Source organism: Acanthochromis polyacanthus, chromosome 14, assembly GCF_021347895.1.
Source record: "Acanthochromis polyacanthus isolate Apoly-LR-REF ecotype Palm Island chromosome 14, KAUST_Apoly_ChrSc, whole genome shotgun sequence".
NCBI lineage: Eukaryota > Metazoa > Chordata > Actinopteri > Pomacentridae > Acanthochromis > Acanthochromis polyacanthus.
This window is the reverse complement of record NC_067126.1, coordinates 17,943,522-17,962,149: the sequence shown is the minus strand read 5'-3', so window position 1 is coordinate 17,962,149 and position 18,628 is coordinate 17,943,522. Positions and strand designations below refer to the sequence as shown.

The window sequence follows — 18,628 nt, the reverse complement described above, 5'->3', positions numbered from 1 at the left end:
AGTCTTGATAAGTCGGCAGCAGTCGCTTTGTAGTGGGATCACAATCAAATGATCATCAGCAGGCAGCTGATGTAGTGTTCATTTGTTGTCATAGTTACAGTGACGCCGTGCCACTATCTCACAGTGATACAGAAATCATTAACAAATCTATGAATCCAGACTATACTTTGCATAACTGCCAAAATCTAATCAATTTATTTGTTTCATGTCTAACCTTCCTTGAAAATTTCATTGAAATCATTTAGTCCATTTTTGAGTAATGTTGCTAACAGACAGACCAAACCTGATCATAACATAACTCCATCGCTTTCCTTGGCAAAGTAAAAACTTCCAGTGTTGGAATGACAAGCAAGCAACTTCTTGTTATTCAAATGTAAGAAGTTATGACACATCCAACAATGAACGTTTAGTGTCAAAATTTTTCAAACACTGGACAAAATCCAAATCCTGGTCCCTGAAATACACTTTCTGTGCACCAGTTTGTTTTAAACATGCATAATTTTGTTAGCATGGATACTAGCAGCTTTAAACATGCAGAAATGTATACAGATCATAGCACTGCTATAGTAGGCTCTCAGAGGTTAGGCCCCTAGCACCCTCAGACTAGACACTCTTCAGCAGATTGACTAATCACAGCACAGCAAGCTGCTTCCCCTGTATTTGACTGCTGAAATAGGTGCTCCCTTGCAACTAATCAAAGCTTTTGTGCTAATGAGAACCATCACTGTATTTCACCAACATATACAGTAAAATCTGTGTGAGGGGCACAACTAACCAACCCAGTATTAATTTGCCTAACAGGTATTATTACCTCTTAAACAGTGGGGTACTGTTCCTTTTGGGAAATTATCTTAAAACTGCAGAAATCTTTTAGGGACTCTTTGCAGTTGTGGACTAATACATGTTCTCTAGTGAGGACACACAGATCTCAGAGTGTTGACAGGAAAGAAATTTAGTTCATTGCTTATTTGTAGGAGTCTTTATGAGTTTATTTAATGTGTAACTGGATGCATTATAAACAAGAAAAGCACTCAGAGAGCACAATACTCCACCAAAACTGCTCAGTCATATGATTTTCCGCAGCAGTCGATTTATAGTGGGATCGCAATCATGTGATCATCAGCAAACAGCTAACATAGCATTCACTTGTTGTTATAGTTACAGTGACGCCGTGCTGCTAACTCGCAATGATACAGAAATCTTTAACAAATCCATAAATCGAGCCTACAAGTCGCATCACTGCCAAAATCTAATGAGGGTCCTTGTGTCATTTCTGACCTTCCCTTAAATCACCCCTGTCAACACAAATGTATTAAAGGTTTGACCTATTTAAAAATCTTGATGAGACAGAAGTGGATATGAGTTCGGATGAAGGCGTATTGTGAAAAATGCAAAGGGAATCTACTCGTCTAAAGAGATGATTCAAATTGTAATTTGTCACAGAAGTAGCTGCAACATAAACTACAAGACAATGAAAACATCCTATTTCCCAGAAGAGCCACAAGACACTGATGTCTGATGAGAACAGCGAAAATTTCTAAAGGACACAGGGTGACACTGAACTGTTTAATTGTCTGGACAAACCGGAGGGCCGTTTCTTTATTGGATCACGTCCAACAGAGAGATCAACAGGTTCCACAGACTCTTAGGTCTCAGCACATGGCTCAGCAAAACCTGCCGTCTGATCAGGGATCAACTACACTGATAACCTCAATCTGTTCTGGGGATGCAGGCCTCTGTCAGGACAGATGGCCTCCCCTCCCAAGCAGATCTGGAGTTAAAGTCCTGACAAAAAACATTTTTGGTTCAGTCTGGGGCATCCATCAGATGGGCCTGAGATGATGCACCCTGACACACGGCAGCCTCAGCGCCATGAAGACAAAACATCACAGCTTTAGTGTCAACATGTTGACAACCAGCTCATGGATCAGTCTCCTAATCCTTCCTCCCTTCACTCTGCCCTCTTTCTTGCCTCGCTTTTGGGATTCGCTGATAAAATAGAAGTGCTGATTTATGCTCACTGCCTCGTCATCTGCCTCCACGCCGACCAAGCACTCTCTGTGACACCAGCCCTGCTGATTGTGACCTTGACATTAAGAAAACCCGCTCTCTCCTGCTCGGGCTGATGAGATTCGACTGATAAAGGGCAGGAAAGTTACCAAAATCTCAAACCTGCTAATTTATTGAATATGTCTATGCAGTGAAAATAAATATCGAATGGAAAATTTACCATAAAAACACTTGCATTGATGTTGGAAATTTTAGCTAGACTGAAGAACTGTCTTGTATTTTGGATAACTATGAACTGACTCAGCACATAACAGGACACACACTCATTCAGGGACAGACTCTAAACTGAATTTTCTCTAAGAGTCTTTACACATATAACCTTTTGGTGGCAGATGTCACTCTCTGATTCCTGTGTTTTCTTTGAGATGGTCATATTTTTATGTGCAGATGTTTACACACATTTATTCCAAAAATGTTATCCTTAAAAACATGGCACCATATTTTTTATGGTTATTATAGTTTCAATCAGTAACCTTATAGATGATTTCACACATAAAGTTGCAGATGTTAGTAATTCCAGTGATCCTATTATGGTAAAAAGCAGTCTGTGGTAAGGAAACAGCTCTAAAAAGAGAAAGTAGAGAAGAGAGAATCATGAAAGAGTGTTGAAAAGCTAAATGGAGGTGGATAAAAGCAGATTTTGAAGTGAATTATAACAACTTTAAAGCGAGACATCATACAACAGGCTGCCCTTCATCTCAGAAATTGCAACAAACTATTTATGCAACATTTAAAATCCTCATCCTGCTGCCTTGATGTTCTTCCTCCTCCTTTTTATAAACTATTTTTAGCCGCATAGCATCAGATCTTCTGCAAACACTCAATGCTTAGCTCTACTTTCATGTTATTTTTCACAGGCTTGTGAGTTCCAATAGTGTATTCTCACTTACTGAACTGAAACCCAAGTTCCTCATGATCCCTGGCCAACATAACTGGAAGTGTTTGTTGTTTGACAAACATGCCAGAATCCATGTGTGATATTTTAAATACTCTGTTGCTGAATATCACAGATAAACACTGTTTTTGTCGTTTTAACTGATCTATATTTTGGCATTCCTCTTGATGTTGCTCAGTCTGATTGTGGCGGTCTGAGATGCTGACTCTCACTAAAGGCTCATTCTTGCTGTGTTCAATCAATTAATCACTGACCTTTCCCTCGCAGTGAAAGGCTCTGAGACAGTCTTCAGTTATCCTTTTTTCATTTTGTATATTTCTGTGAACAAATCAATGACTTCAATCACTCAGCAAGTGTGTGTATACCTGCTTGGAACTGGCTCAAAGCCTAACAGAGAAATGACCAAATCCTTTCACGAAATGATTCAGTTCAGGTCATTTGCTGAAAATATTTGCTCTTTTGAATTAATCGTTCGTGAAGGACACCACCCCTACTACAATGACTACTTCATGTTGCTCAGAAATTCCAGTATATAGTACAAAATAAAGTGGGGCGTTCCTCAAGGCATCATCCTGGGCCTCTTCTGTTCAACATTTACATGCTCCTTTTGTCTTATGGAAATCAACAAAATACCACACACAGAAAGCACACAAATTCATATAATGGTATCATCAAGTGATTATGATCCCATACAGGTAATAAGGCAATAACAAATAGCTAAATAACGAAAAGTCAATGCTGAGCGAGGTCACTTAGGTTAAAAACCATTAACAAAATGATTTGCCTGGAAAATCCAGACTAACTATTTATGTATTAATATAAATACAAATAAAGGCAGTCTGGCATTGTGATGATACGAGATGATTTCAAAAAGGAGGGGCTAACGAATGCAGCTTGAACGAGAAAGAACCAATCAGCGTAACACGGATGTGACGCACAAACAAATCGACCTTGAAGTCCATGTAGTCCAAACAACAATGGCATCCAGCCGAGAATGATTACTGCCGTTTTTGTCACAAAAATCTGCAAATACATGGGGTACTCTCAAGTACAACACTTATTTTTGAAAAGGCTACGCAACAAAAGACTCCTTCCGAACGATTAGCGGTGTTAGGAATAACTTTAAATAGGAGCCAAACCAAGTCGGTGCGTATGTGTAAAAGTTGCTTAAATTTACTCACACGTTTGGAACGGGATTTTCCTCTGTACAAACAATGGCAAGAAGGCGAAAGTAACGAGCTATCCACTGCCTCCTCATCGTCGGAAACGTCAAGTGAAAAGAGGCAACGACTAACGCCATCCAAAACGCCAAGAGACCACAAAAAGATTCTCTTTGGTCCCCCTCCTCCTCCTCCTCCTCCTCCTCCTCCTCCGGCATCATCTTTATGGGTAATCCAGGCGCTGAAGATGACACAGCATTAACTCCCGCCTCCCATGCTATGATTGGTCGTACCCAACTGTACCGGGAGGGAAACGCGATTCAATTCGCACAATGCCAAACTGACTCTCCTGTATCTCCTAACATGGAGATAGGAGATTACATGGAGATTCAGTTTGGATTTTCCAAGCTACAAAATGATAAAATCTTGGTATGACTGTCGATTCAGTACTAAATTTTTAACATTCACATCATGACAGTTGTGAAATCAGTCAAATTCACAAAGAATATGGGTAATAAATAATTTATGTTGCTGTAGGACTTAATTTTTCTTTACTCCTAAGAAACTTGATCTACTCTAACTTTCAGGTCTTTTGGGGCGACATAGCTCAGTGGGTAGAGTGGCCGTCTTGTAACCGGAGGGTTGCCGGTTCGATCCTTGGCCCGATGTGCTCATGTCGAAGTGTCCCTGAGCAAGACCCCTAATTGCTCCTGATGGGATTGTGGTTAGCATCTTGCATGGCAGCTTCCGCCATCAGTGTGTGAATGGGTGAATGTGACGTATTCTGTAAAGCGCTTTGGGTACCTTGCAGGTATAGTAAAAGTGCTATATAAATACAGACCATTTACCATTTTTCACTTAGATTTGAAGACTTTCCTGATTGCTGCTTTCTTTCAGTGATCACGGCGGAGTTATGTGACAATCGATGTGCATTTATCTGTCTGTCCATTTGTTTGTCTGTAAACAACATTTCTCAAAAATGGATTTGGATGACAGTTTCAGGAAAGGTCAGAAATGAGACAAGGACCAAGTGATTAGATCTTGGTAGTGATGAGCCTTATAGTCTGGATGCACATATTTGTTTAAGATATCATTGCAAGATAGCGAGCACAACAAGGGAACACTACGATCACACAATTGCAATCCTACTAAAAATTGGCTGCTGCAGACTTATCGGGACTTATCTGTTGGAAACAATACAAGAACAATTTTTTCAACTGTGGGGGTGTTTCTGAGGTCCATCCATTCCCGTTGCCTGCTACATATTGAGGTCACTCAATTCGTTGTCCGTACATAACGTACACATGCATAACATACGCCTGTGCTCAGTGCAAGGTCATTTTTTATTTAAGATTTCATCCACTGGAAATGATGCATTGACTGAGCAGCCTTGGTGGAGTACTTTCTTGTTAAATATTTGCATAATTTATTCATACGCTGCACTGCACTTTACTTACACTGTGATTTTATTATTGTATTTGAGCTTTTATTTATCTTCCATAAATTTTTCCAGTGTATTGGTTCGCTCTTTAAATGTGCTGTAGAAATTCTGTAAACTTACTTGCAGAAACCTGTGAGGTTCTTTCACATCACCGAGCCGTTATGTGACTTGTTGTGATACTGTGATAATGATGTGACAAGCCAAGGTTTGCACATCAATTGCAGTCTAACCACAATCCCTCACAAAAACTGATTGTATTAAAAATAATTGAAGCTGAAGAAGAACATTCTGGAGAAGACAAACAAAAATTCATGATCACATTGCAGTGGTGCATGCCGGGAGGACATTTTAATGTACCAAGGATAACCTTCTGCTGCCCCTGTACCTGTATGCATGAGATGACCCCATTTCTGTCTAACATGAGTAATGAATCCATTGTTGCGCCATCTGTACCAGACTGCTTTATCTCTCTAGGTTTGTTTGCAAAGATTACAATGTTCATAGATGAACCTTGCAAGCCTTTTTAAGCAACCAAAGGACATCTCCCAGCCCTGCTTTCTCTTAATATTCAGTGTCCTGAATAACCGCTGAAGCACAGCATTCCTCCCTGCTTTTATATGACAGAAATGTCAAGTGGTCCCGGCTCCGCACTCAAAGCTAGGTGATATATTATCTCTCAAATTCAGCCTTTGGGATATTTATTAGAATATTTCCCTCTGCCAATTCATCATGTAAATGTTGTTCCCGTCCACCAAACTGCTCGGTAAAATATTGGACGGAGGCACAGCAGGCACTCTATTTCTTTAGCTTGTCATTGTCAACAGATGAGCATGCAAAAGTCAGACAGGTTAAATAAGTTTATTATCTCAGGGTTTAAAACTACAGCAAAAAAGGTCAGACCACTTCAGATTTGAAATCAAGATGTGTTTGTCCCAAATTCAAGTTGCATCAGGCTGACAATCCACAAAATGCTTGAATGAACACAAATAATAATGATTAAAAAAATAACATTGTGGGAAAAGTAAAATGTAAAAGAGTATATTTCACAACTTAAAGTTATCCTTGTATGGACTTTACTTAAAGCGGCATCTTAAAACTTGCAGTATGTCTGTATCAGTGTGTCTTACATGACAAGTGGCACGTTACAGGTTTCTGTGCTCTGCATTCACCATTCATTGTTTTATCCAGTGCTGACATGGGCTGCAAGTATAGCACAAGCTCCAACTCTAACTTTTACTCCTCTCCTGCAACGCTAACTTTAGTTTTCATGGTTTCAGCATCATATCTTACTAAATGAGGAGATGAATTGTGTCTTTTCATGGGTTTTACATGTTACTGCTTTGTCTAAGTTTGCATCATAAGATGAAGGATTTGGAGATGAATGGATACCCAGATGTACAAAAGATGCCCAGATGTACAAAAGTACTCTGAAGTCAACATGTCAAGTTGCTTTAAAATGGAAAATAAAGTCATTCAGAAAAAATGAGTTTAAATGTAGATACATTACAATTATAGAAATAATACAGAAAAGTATATTTTAAGATCATAAAAGTGCAATACATTAAAAGACAAAAAAATAGATTAAGAGAAAGCTGCAGTAAACAATCTGGTTTTCAGGCCTGATTTAAAAGACAGTTTGAACAGACCTCAGGTGTTCAGGATGTTTGTTCCACAGGTTAGGAGCATAATAGCTAAATGCTGCTTCATTTTTTGGTTCTAGTTCTTGGAGCACACAGTAAACCTGTCCCTCATGACCTGAGGGCTCTGGATGCTTCATAAAGAATTTTTTTTATTTTTTTTTATTTTTTATCTGGACGGGACGGTGCATAATAATGAACATACACTCTCATGATAGTTTACACAAGGTTGCAGTCCAATATGTCCAGGATGTATTTTGGTCCTGGACCATTCAGTGCATTGTAGACCAGGAGTAAGATTTTGAACTCTATCCTTTAACCAATAGGAAGCCAGTGCAGTGATTGTAATAGTCAGGCCAGCTGCTTTTAGCTCACTCTATGCACGCAGATACAGAAGGTAGGTCATTGAGCTTATACAATGTCACATATGTCCTACACAGAAGAGGTAAAAGGGGGAAGGGGTGATGGTAGCACCCCAAAGATGTGTGTGTTTCTCCTTAGCTACATAAGAACCAAACCTTATCCCTGGCCTTAGTCAGTGGTCTTCTGAGATAACTTAGTTATCTCTGCGACACTTAACCGAAGACCTAACTCAAAACATGAAGGGGGCAAGTTGGGAAGCATTAAGCTTGTTCAAATACCCCAAAACACCATACTTTGGGCACCTGAGACTTCCTTAGCTGCAAGGCCTACAGCGAATGCGTGACTACCTTGGATGTAAGATGAGATTGAGGAATTAATTTTAAGAAACTGCTAGAGGATCTCAAACAGCTATCGGACCTGTACAGACTTAGAAGGTCACAAAGATATGCTGGAGCCTGACCATGAAGGTCTTTTAAAACATGCTGTAAAATCTTAAAATCAATTCTGAAACTCACAGGCAAGCATTGAAGGGCAGCCAGGCAGACGTGATGTTGTCATTTCTCTTAGAATGTGCTAAAAAGAATGTTGAAGCAGTGTTCTGTATGAGCTGTAGTCTGTTAAAAAAGAAGACATTTTGCCCCCTTACAACTGAATTAAGGGCATTGTAATTAGAGGTAAAGGAGACTAATGTAGTACTTTAAGGACCTTGGCACCAAAGTGCTGCAATCTGCATCAAAATAGAACATTCTAACTAAGTTATAAATCTGCTAAATATGATACATTTTGTTCACATTATCATTAAGTCTGATCATAAACAGACATATTTAAATCAGCTTAGAAATAACAATAACGAAAATGTTTCTCACAACATCACATGTCTGAGAATGATCATGTTGATTAAGTCTTCTTCACCATCTCAGAAATCCAGTAATTGATGACTATACATCAAAACATTCCTTGTAAATAGAGGCAGTTAGTATCTAATATGACATTCATTTTATGGTTCCACTTTGAAGCTTTTCAAACTCTGCAAAATGAGAAGTCTGAAAATAGTGAAACTGCCCACTAAAGAACAGACTTGATTTCACAAACCGAACATTTTAGTGCTGGGACTGGTGGCAAAGATGAAAGTGAACCATGTAGAGGACACAGAGGTTAGAAGTATACCACAGTTTGAATTTCAAAATAAAGGAGTCATGAAGGGTATTGTTTCTCCGCTTTCTTGTGGTACAACACAGCAAAAACAGTTCACTGAAGATTATTTTCCCCTGTTTTTCTTGAGTTACCTTTAAACGTTATCCCATTATTGCATGGCAATACATTTGAAAGTGCAGAGTCGTTTGAAAAGTCTGCTCCTGCACTCTGCTCCTGATAAAATTCCAAAAGCCAATAATTCATTCTTGTTTAGAATTACTCATTTGCACATATATCATGCGCCTTGCCCTGCTCATCATCAGCTTAGAAAACATTAATTCAGAGGCAGTTGGAAAAAGCAGTTTTCTCCAGCTGAGATGGCGTGAATAAAGAGAGCAGCCATGGATGTTTCTACCGATCTCTCAGGTGATGGAAGATGGCAGTTACAGATGCTCTCAGTGCTGACATGGCTGAGCACTACATCAAATGCAAGCTGCCACATTAGAACAAAAATGAGTGAAAACAGTGTGCAGAAGGAATTTGAAAGGGACCTATAAAATAAAGTACATTTTTATTTTTCATCAATGCAGTAATTATCCAGTGGGAGGCTCTTATCTATTTGCTTATTTAAATCCAAGTGTAGGTGGTCAATTTTTTTTTGACATTTTTTGGGTTACACACGTGGACAAAATTGTTGGTACCCCTCAGTTAAAGAAGGAAAAACCCACAATTCTCACTGAAATCACTTGAAACTCACAAAAGTAACAATAAATAAAAATTTATTGAAAATTAAATAATCAAAATCAGCCATCACTTTTGAATTGTTGATTAACATAATTATTTTAAAAAAAAAACTAATGAAATAGGGCTGGACAAAAATGATGGTACCCATAATTTAATATTTTGTTGCACAACCTTTTGAGGCAATCACTGCAATTAAACGATTTCTGTATTTGTCAATGAGCGTTCTGCTGCTGTCAACAGGTATTTTGGCCCACTCCTCATGAGCAAACAGCTCCAGTTGTCTCAGGTTTGATGGGTGTCTTCTCCAAATGGCATGTTTCAGCTCCTTCCACATATGTTCAATGGGATTCAGATCTGGGCTCATAGAAGGCCACTTTAGAATAGTCCAACGCTTTTCTCTCAGCCATTCTTGGGTGTTTTTGGCTGTGTGTTTTGGATCGTTGTCCTGTTGGAAGACCCATGACCTGCGACTGAGACCAAGCTTTCTGACACTAGGCTGCACATTTCTCTCCAGAATGCCTTGATAGTCTTCAGATTTCATCGTACCTTGCACACTTTCAAGACACCCTGTGCCAGATGCAGCAAAGCAGCCCCAAAACATTACTGAGCCTCCTCCATGTTTCACCGTAGGGACAGTGTTCTTTTCTTCGTATGCTTGGTTTTTGAGTCTATGAACATAGAGTTGATGTGCCTTACCAAAAAGCTCCAGTTTGGTCTCATCTGTCCAAAGGACATTCTCCCAGAAGCTTTGTGGCTTGTCAACATGCATTTTTGCAAATTCCAGTCTGGCTTTTTTATGAGTTTTTTTTCAGCAGTGGTGTCCTCCTTGGTCGTCTCCCATGAAGTCCACTTTGGCTCAAACAACGACGAATGGTGCGATCTGACACTGATGTACCTTGGCCTTGGAGTTCACCTTTAATTTCTTTGGAGGTTGCTCTGGGCTCTTTGGATACAATTCCAACGATCCGTCTCTTCAATTTGTCATCAATTTTCCTCTTGCGGCCACGTCCAGGGAGGTTGGCTACTGTCCCGTGGGTCTTGAACTTCTGAATAATATGAGCCACTGTTGTCACAGGAACTTCAAGCTGTTTAGAGATGGTCTTATAGCCTTTACCTTTAAGATGTTTGTCTATAATTTTTTTTTCGGATGTCCTGGGATAATTCTCTCCTTGGCTTTCTGTTGTCCATGTTCAGTGTGGTACACACCTTTTCACCAAACAGCAGGGTGACTACTTGTCTCCCTTTAAATAGGCAGACTGACTGATTATGAGTTTGGAAACACCTGTGATGTCAATTAAATGACACACCTGAGTTAATCATGTCACTCTGGTCAAATAGTTTTCAATCTTTTATAGAGGTACCATCATTTTTGTCCAGGCCTGTTTCATTAGTTTGTTTTTTTAAATAATTATGTTAATCAACAATTCAAAAGTAATGGCTGTTTTTGATTATTTAATTTTCAATAAATTTTTATTTATTGTTACTTTTGTGAGTTTCAAGTGATTTCAGTGAGAATTGTGGGTTTTTCCTTCTTTAACTGAGGGGTACCAACAATTTTGTCCACATGTGTATCTGTACTGTAAATGAACATGCATTTGCTAAAAGAGAGCTGGGGAATATGTATGCACAGCATGCCTTTTATGATTTCATGTGAAATAACGACCTTCAGCGATTTCAAACCTAGCTTGTTTGGTTCAATCTGTGTTGATAGGATTTGAACAATCATGCTGATTGGACTGAGCGTGCATTTTGCACATCTCATTGTCATTACCCTCTCTATGGAGGGTATGTGCATATATCAAGAGTGTTTCCAAATTTAAGCACACACACACAAGACAACACTTATCTGTCACATTTTATGTCATGAAAACTGTAATACACAGTTTCTGCACAGCACTGTCCCTCGCAAACAGTTGATAAATGAGACCTCTGGTTTCTTTGGCTCTAGTTCCTCACTTGAAGAACATACAAGAAGTCTCGGTGTAGGTGTTATACCGGTCGACCTTTTCAGTGCTGACCAAAGATATATTCTGCATATTTTATTGTTGGTTGCTAAGAAAACTGTAATGGCAAATTGGAAGAATGTTAAATCACCGACTGTGGCTGAGTGGAAGCAGAGGTTAAGACAGGTGCATCCTATGGAAAGAATGACTGCGTCACTGCAGTTGAGAATGGACCTTATTGATCGGAGGTGGAGCATGGTTGGAAATTACCTGATAATGTGAACTGTTTAGGTTGTTGAGGTGGTTCTTTGAGTAATGGAAACAGGCCCGGACATGCAAGGAATATGTGTGAATGTGTACATGTGTATATATGTAAGGGTATGGGTGTATATATATATATGTGCATATATGTATGTATGTGTACATATTGGTCTGTATGTTATTCTGTGTCTTTCTCTTTATCTTTGCAGTGTAGAATGTATATCGGATGTACATCTGCATCATTTGCAGCAATATTTATGTATGCATTAAGTTTTGTACCATTTTTTTTTGTATTACAGGACTAACATTGTCTTAGTTAAAGTTCTACTGTTAAATTGAAAAATCAAAATAAAGAGTTAAAAAAAAGAAGTCTCAGTGTAATAAACACCAGGTGCCTGCTCATGTTTCTTGTGTATTCTGCTTTTGTGTCACATATTTTCGCACCTCTTTATTCTATTTAATTGGGTCTCCTAGCTGGTCTTCTCACATTGCGATTTGTGTTCATCCTGCATCCTATTTGCTTTGAATTGCATGTACAGGACAGAGTGTTTGACAGTCAGTGTACTGTACACCGGCTCAACCTTTAAGAATCTAGAGGACACAGTGATGAAGGGCTTTATTTCAGATGAAGATCATCCACAGATTAGCTGCTCTGTCGCAGTTCAGTGTTCCAACCTATGGCTTCTTTTTCTTTGCAGTTCAGTTTCTTCAACTGTGTATCTTCAAAACAGCACCTGGCACAATGCTACACATTGTGAAGTGCATTTCTTGTGAAATAAAATCATATGGTGCGGTCACAAGGAAAAAAAAAGTGCAATAGTATGTGCACTTCAGGTTGTTAGATGGCACAGAGGAAATGCTCTGACAGGTTAGCAGGTGAGATGTAGTATTTAGTATCTGTTTGGATTGATGGTGTTACTTTGTAGCCAGAGAGCCCACTTACATGGTGCTGACACACAGAAAGGCTATGTCTTGGCAACGCAAAGACCAGCAGGTGCTTCCTCCAATGTCTCACATGGAAGACACATGCACGTATTTTTCCTGATACATCTCTTTCTTCAAAGGCCTTGTGAAAACTGTCTTAGCTGGAGTGGACGAGATAAGAAGATTAGGCCTGTAGAGTGAAAGTGATTTTAGGGAGCAGATATTTGACTCAAAAATCCTCAGTTCTTTTCACCTTCAAGTATCAATAACAGTAAGATATTAATATGGCTTATCTGTTCTGTGCTTCATACACCATGGATAAAGTCATTATAGGCATTACAAAAAAAACACAACTGCATATATCCTTAAAATAAACCTGTCATAGCATGAAGCAAGAAAAAGATCCCTCACTGTCTGAACAGAAGTTGTAAATTATACAATCCTAGGGCACCTGATGACATGGACATGTGGCAGAGTGCTTTTACAGTTTGTACCATGGCTTCTTCTTTTGTTTGTCCATCTGTGCCTCGTCCTCGTGTGTATTTGCTATCAGTGATTGTCAGTCACCACCTGCAGCCGCAAACTGTTGGCATACTGGATCAATGATAAGCATCGAACAAGAGTGAATAATTTCTCCATTCCATCACTGCCACCTCCAGAGAATACGAGCAAGACTTACAGCGCCAGATACAAAACTGACAATTGATGTTGAGATTGATTAGAAGTGAGGATTGTCAACTACAGAATACCATTTAGAGTGAAATTCAGGGTGTGGGTTGATAGGTGTTTTAAGTAAAGCCTTGACTCTGTTGCTGTTTGCTTCTGCAAGTGTTAAAGTCAGAGGAAAGACTCCTACAAACATCTGGAAGCCTGTTTGTTAGAAATGTATAGAACTATTTTTTTTTTTTTGTTTTGGTTGGTTGGTTGGTTTTCTTGAGTGTAAGACAGAGCCTTGAAAGGGGTGTCTCCAGCCAGCCTCCAACCCTGCGTAATGTGAAATATATTCTTTGCCTTCAGCTCATCTGCACCAGTGAACACCGTCCCAAACTCTAAGACCCACCCCACCCCTCATACCTACTGTATACACTGTGTGCTTCATTTCCAGTGTATGTAATGATTATTATATTTCTAAAAGGTGATACTCCTGAACACAAATATTACATACCCCCTCCTTTCAATTTTTTATTTTTTTTACTGTGCTAGCATGTCCATATGATAATTTTATATAATGGAAGACACATCATGAGGGAAATAGGCAGTCGGTGTCATGGCTTTCTCACTTTGAAACTGCAATGCATTAATGACAGTCTCAGGCAGACAGATTATTATTGTTCTTTAGAGCAAGTTTTTGATTCGAACATGTATGTCTTAATTATTTCAATATGAAAACTTGCCATTGTACAGCCTAGAGTAGTTTCACCATTTCTGAGCAGAGTCATGGGTGAGCTGGTGTGCCGAGCTGCAGTGAGTGAAGAGGAAAACAGACACGTCACAGATCTTCATGTTCTGAAGGCAACAGCACACGAGTCATATGAAGTAATTTCTATTTCCTGGGGTGTAACGTTGATAATTGATTAAACCACTAAAAACTCACTCCTGTGTATCTGACGGGGGCATTCAGAATGTCACCTTTCTAAATAACTTGCTAACTTCCTGAAACCATAAACCATGGTAGAGAAAACTGTCAGTCAGCTTAATGGATAAACAACTCTTAAGCGACACATTCATTCAGCTGACATGAGTCAGTTTATTCTTTGTTACGTTTTTCACCAGACTCTGCACTTCCATGCAGCTATGTAGAGCCTTTGAGCATTTTTAAAGTCATTGTTTTGTTTTTATGTGTGGCGAAGGAACAGTTTTTCTTCAGTGTTAATACTGGCAGCTGTTTGCAGCAGAAAGCACTGGAAAACAAAATAGCAGCAGCGCAGCACTAAACAACAGATGACTAGTGAATGAAGGAAGTGTATTTAGAATCTATAGGAGATATTTCTCTCAAGACTAAGTGGAGAGCACAGCAAAGCTAAGCACACTTACTATCAGAACTCCATTAAGTGATTTAATGTCAGTGTTGTGTAATATTGTTTAAGGCATCTTTTAATGGTTTCTGACAGCGTCTGACATAATAACAATAGTTATTATAATAATATGAATTATGACTATATTATTATAAATATATACATATATAAGTAATAATCACAATGATTGTAATGATAATAAGGATAATGATAATAGTATTATTTTTATTATCACTCCACCAAGGAATGTGGCAGAGTTATTTGATAATCATTTGCCTGTACATCTGTTATTCCCCCTTTGCACAACATTACTCAAAAACAGACTAACGAATCTGGATGAAATTTTCAGAGAAGGTCAGAAATGATTCAGTTCCCATCATCTGCTAAATATTTAGGTCATGCAATTCGGTATCCATACATAACGTACACATGCATAACACACGTCTGTGCTCAGCGCAAGGTCACTTTGTTTGTGGGTACATGCATATTGAATGGCCACATTCTATAGCACCATGATTTCTGATAATCAGTAACTAATAAACAAATGCTATATCTCTAAAACAAAACAAAACGGCATTTCTGACAATGCCATATGGGGGAATGAACAGCCTTGTAATTCCATCTTTTGTTCAATGCAACATTACTCAAAAATGGACCAACGGATTTGGACTAAATTTTCAAGGAAGATCAGAAATGGCACAAGGATCAAGTGATTAGATTTTGGCAGTGATGTGGCTTATAGTCCATGGATCCACTGAATTGTTAAAGATTTCTGAATCATTGCGAGATCAGCTGCCTGTTGATGATCACATGATTGTGATCCTGCTACAAATCCACTGCAGTAGACCACAAATTTATTAAAGATAAAATCACAAAATCACAACAGCTGAGCAGCCTTGGTGGAGTACTGTGCAATCTGAGTGCTTTTCTTGTATATTTATGCAGTCAATGTGGATTGTGGTCGTACACATCTGAAGTGATAAATTTGTCTTCGTAGACATATTGAATGGCATATTAATGATTCTTTATGATGGTTATGTAATTTTCTGAAGAATATTGTCACTACAAGGAATGCAAAGCTCATTGAATTACAGCATCTGAAAATGTACACTTTGTGGAACATAATGACCTCAGTGTATCCCTGAAATTCCGAAAAATGATCTGATGGGGAAATCACAACGGCATATAATGTTCCCTGATGTGTAATGAGTGTTGCTCCAGTTAATGAACAAAAACAAAACAAAGACAACACAGACAACACAAACAAAATGATGCTGAACCTGCACCGGAGGAGAAGTCTTCATTGTGGAAAATGTATTTTTCTCCTGTGACTGATCCGGAATTTTAATAACTAGATGCCACAGGGACTAAAGCAGCAGAGTAGAACTAGAGGGGATGTAGAGGTAGCATGGCAGCAGGATGTTTTTCCTTGAATCATCCTCCCAATTAAAAGGCTTGAAAAGCAAATAGATCCATAAATACACTGACGGCTTTTCAGTAGCTTGAGGCTCTGTAGGCGAGACAGATTTATTTATAACACTGCTCTGTCACCGCAAATGAAATAAAGCTGCATAATTGATGTCAGGAAGATAAAGAGTATGAGACGCATCCAAAAATGGGTCTGATCTTCAGAGAATTTTTCTGTCTCCTTTATACTGAAGCTTTCATCCAATTCACCACAGTCAGACTCAACCTGCAAATCAACGAATAAAAGCGATAAAAGGAAAAACAAAGATTTCTCTTAATTTAAAAAAAAATCATTTTCTAGATCATGGAACAAAATAACATATGTCTTTATGTAGTAAAATATGTCAGGGTAGAGACCGCGATTTGGTAGAAATGGAGTTTCTACCAGTAGAGATTGCGATTGGAATCTCTACCAGTAGAAACTCCAATCCTACCAGTAGAGATGGAACTTTAAATCTGACCCCTGCCCTGACCCCTGACCCTAACCTTAAAAGTCTAGCCTTAGCCCTGACAAATCTCTACTGGTAGGATTGGAGTTTCTACTGGTAGAGATTGCGATCGCAATCTCTACTGGTAGAAACTCCAATTCTACCAAATCGCAGTCTCTACCCTGACATATATATATATATATATATATATATATTAAAAGCAAAAGGATTTATAGCTTTGTTTGCTTAAAGTATTCCTCTGAATGACTTCTGTATAAAATATGTTAACCAGCATCATGAGGTCATAAACTGAAATGGTTTCTGGCTAACACATCAGTCTAGTCAAAAATCATATTAATGCAACTGAGATTATCATTTGTGTTGTAGCGAAGTAGTGTTGATATATCTCAAATAACCCTAATTTCAACTACTGCTGCTTTGCTGAGGAAAGAACATAGAACTGTTGGTATTTCTAGAAAATTTCATGAACTTTGAAAGTTTCTTCACGTTTTGCTGCCCTAAATGACAACTTTACTGAACTTTTAAACAGGTTCTGTGATGACTGGCACAGCTTGACTGGAGTTGGAGTACTGGTCCAATCAGGGACAGAGGCTTGCACATGCTAATTTACATACAAAGCCAAGACATGGTTAACACAAGAGAGAGAAAGGAGTGCAAAGGATGTAACAAATGAATGTAAATTGTGGTGGGGTAATAGGAACGGGAGCTGAACCAGAAACTGGTAACCCTGACAACACCACTTGGGGAGTCTCATCCCAAGATCTAAAAGCATTAATGAACTGCTGTTTCATTCCTCAGCAAATTAGGGCAATTTGCTATATATCAGCGTATGTGAGGATTAAGCGGTGTATGGATAATAGATGGAAGGACAAGTGTATTCAGTAATGAAAAAAACTCATGAATGAGTAGATGTATCCAAACTTTTGACTGGTGCTGTACATGCTTGTGTATGTCCTACTTAAAAGGAGGAATACTGTTTATTTAGTCTTTTAGCATTGCTTCAGAGTCTTTTGCATATTGTACTGTCTTCATCAAGAATTTGTAAATACCTTTCTAGTCATCAGGCTTAAACACCCAGGATCAACAGTGTGATCTCCAACTATTTCTTTAGAAGATTTTAGGAATATTATAATGTTTATTGTTCAACGTTACAGAGGAGGAGTTGGAATATTATGCAAGGATTTCACTTAGTATTCTGAGCTTTTATAAAAACCCATAAATAATGTTTCTCTTTTTGAAAACCTGAAAGAGCACCATGTATTCTATAATCAATGCTGTAACCCCAGAGGGATAGTTAGTTGTGGCCTCCTCCTGCCCCCGGATTTATACGCAGGCTCAGTCAACCACTGCTGAGCCTCTTTAGCTCAAGCACGTATTCAGCATTGCTGCACCCAGGAAAGACATGACACGTTTTATGTCAACATTTTTCTGTGTGCTGCCATTTGCTGTAGTAGCTGCTTTGTTCATTTCTATTTCTATGGTTTGTTTCTCTTTTTTGTAGGATGTAGCACCAATTGGAGGAGACAGAAACTGGAAGGGTATCGGCATCTCTCTTCTGGTTATTCTGGTGGTACTCTCACTTATCGGACTGTCCATTGTTCTGCTGTCAAAAGGTGAGGCTGCCTGCAGATCCTTTCGCAAAAATGATAATAAAATCACATTTAGGATTTAGAAAACTACGCAGTGATTATGTAAAATGCCATCCACCATCATACCGTCCCAGGAAAGAACCATGTCATAACCAACAAATAATGAAAATGGCCTTGCGCAGAGCACAAGTGTGTGTTATGTGTGAGTAGTACAGTAGCCAGACCTGTCACAGTCCACCGTGCTGTGTCAACGATGGAGAATGGTCTGACTGCACCTCCTTATCATTCTGATACAGAGGAAAAAAATGCTGTGGCTTATCCGCAAGCGTGTAGTAGGAGTGCACCTACAAAACAGTGATAGGGGAATTGCTTTGGCGAAGCATTTATATACAAGGTGTTGAGCACTGGCTTGAAAATCAAGCAAAATATGTCTAGCTGCAAGGTGAAAGTGCTAACCACCAAGCCACTGTGCAGCTAATCTTAACCATAGCCCCCTATAATTGCATACACCATAGTATACTGTTTTATTTGTTTTT

General features: G+C 38.9%; 1 protein-coding gene across 5 annotated transcripts in view; it reads left to right on the top strand.

The window, feature by feature from the left end:
- Positions 1 to 18,628, top strand: part of LOC110969392 (inactive dipeptidyl peptidase 10-like) — a 162,796-nt gene that overhangs the window by 75,220 nt on the left and 68,948 nt on the right. For all 5 annotated transcript variants that reach the window (XM_051958895.1, XM_051958896.1, XM_051958898.1 and 2 more), the window contains exon 2: positions 18,005 to 18,116. In XM_051958895.1, the coding sequence (XP_051814855.1) occupies positions 18,005 to 18,116 (112 nt within the window). The remainder of the gene's footprint in view (positions 1 to 18,004; positions 18,117 to 18,628) is intronic.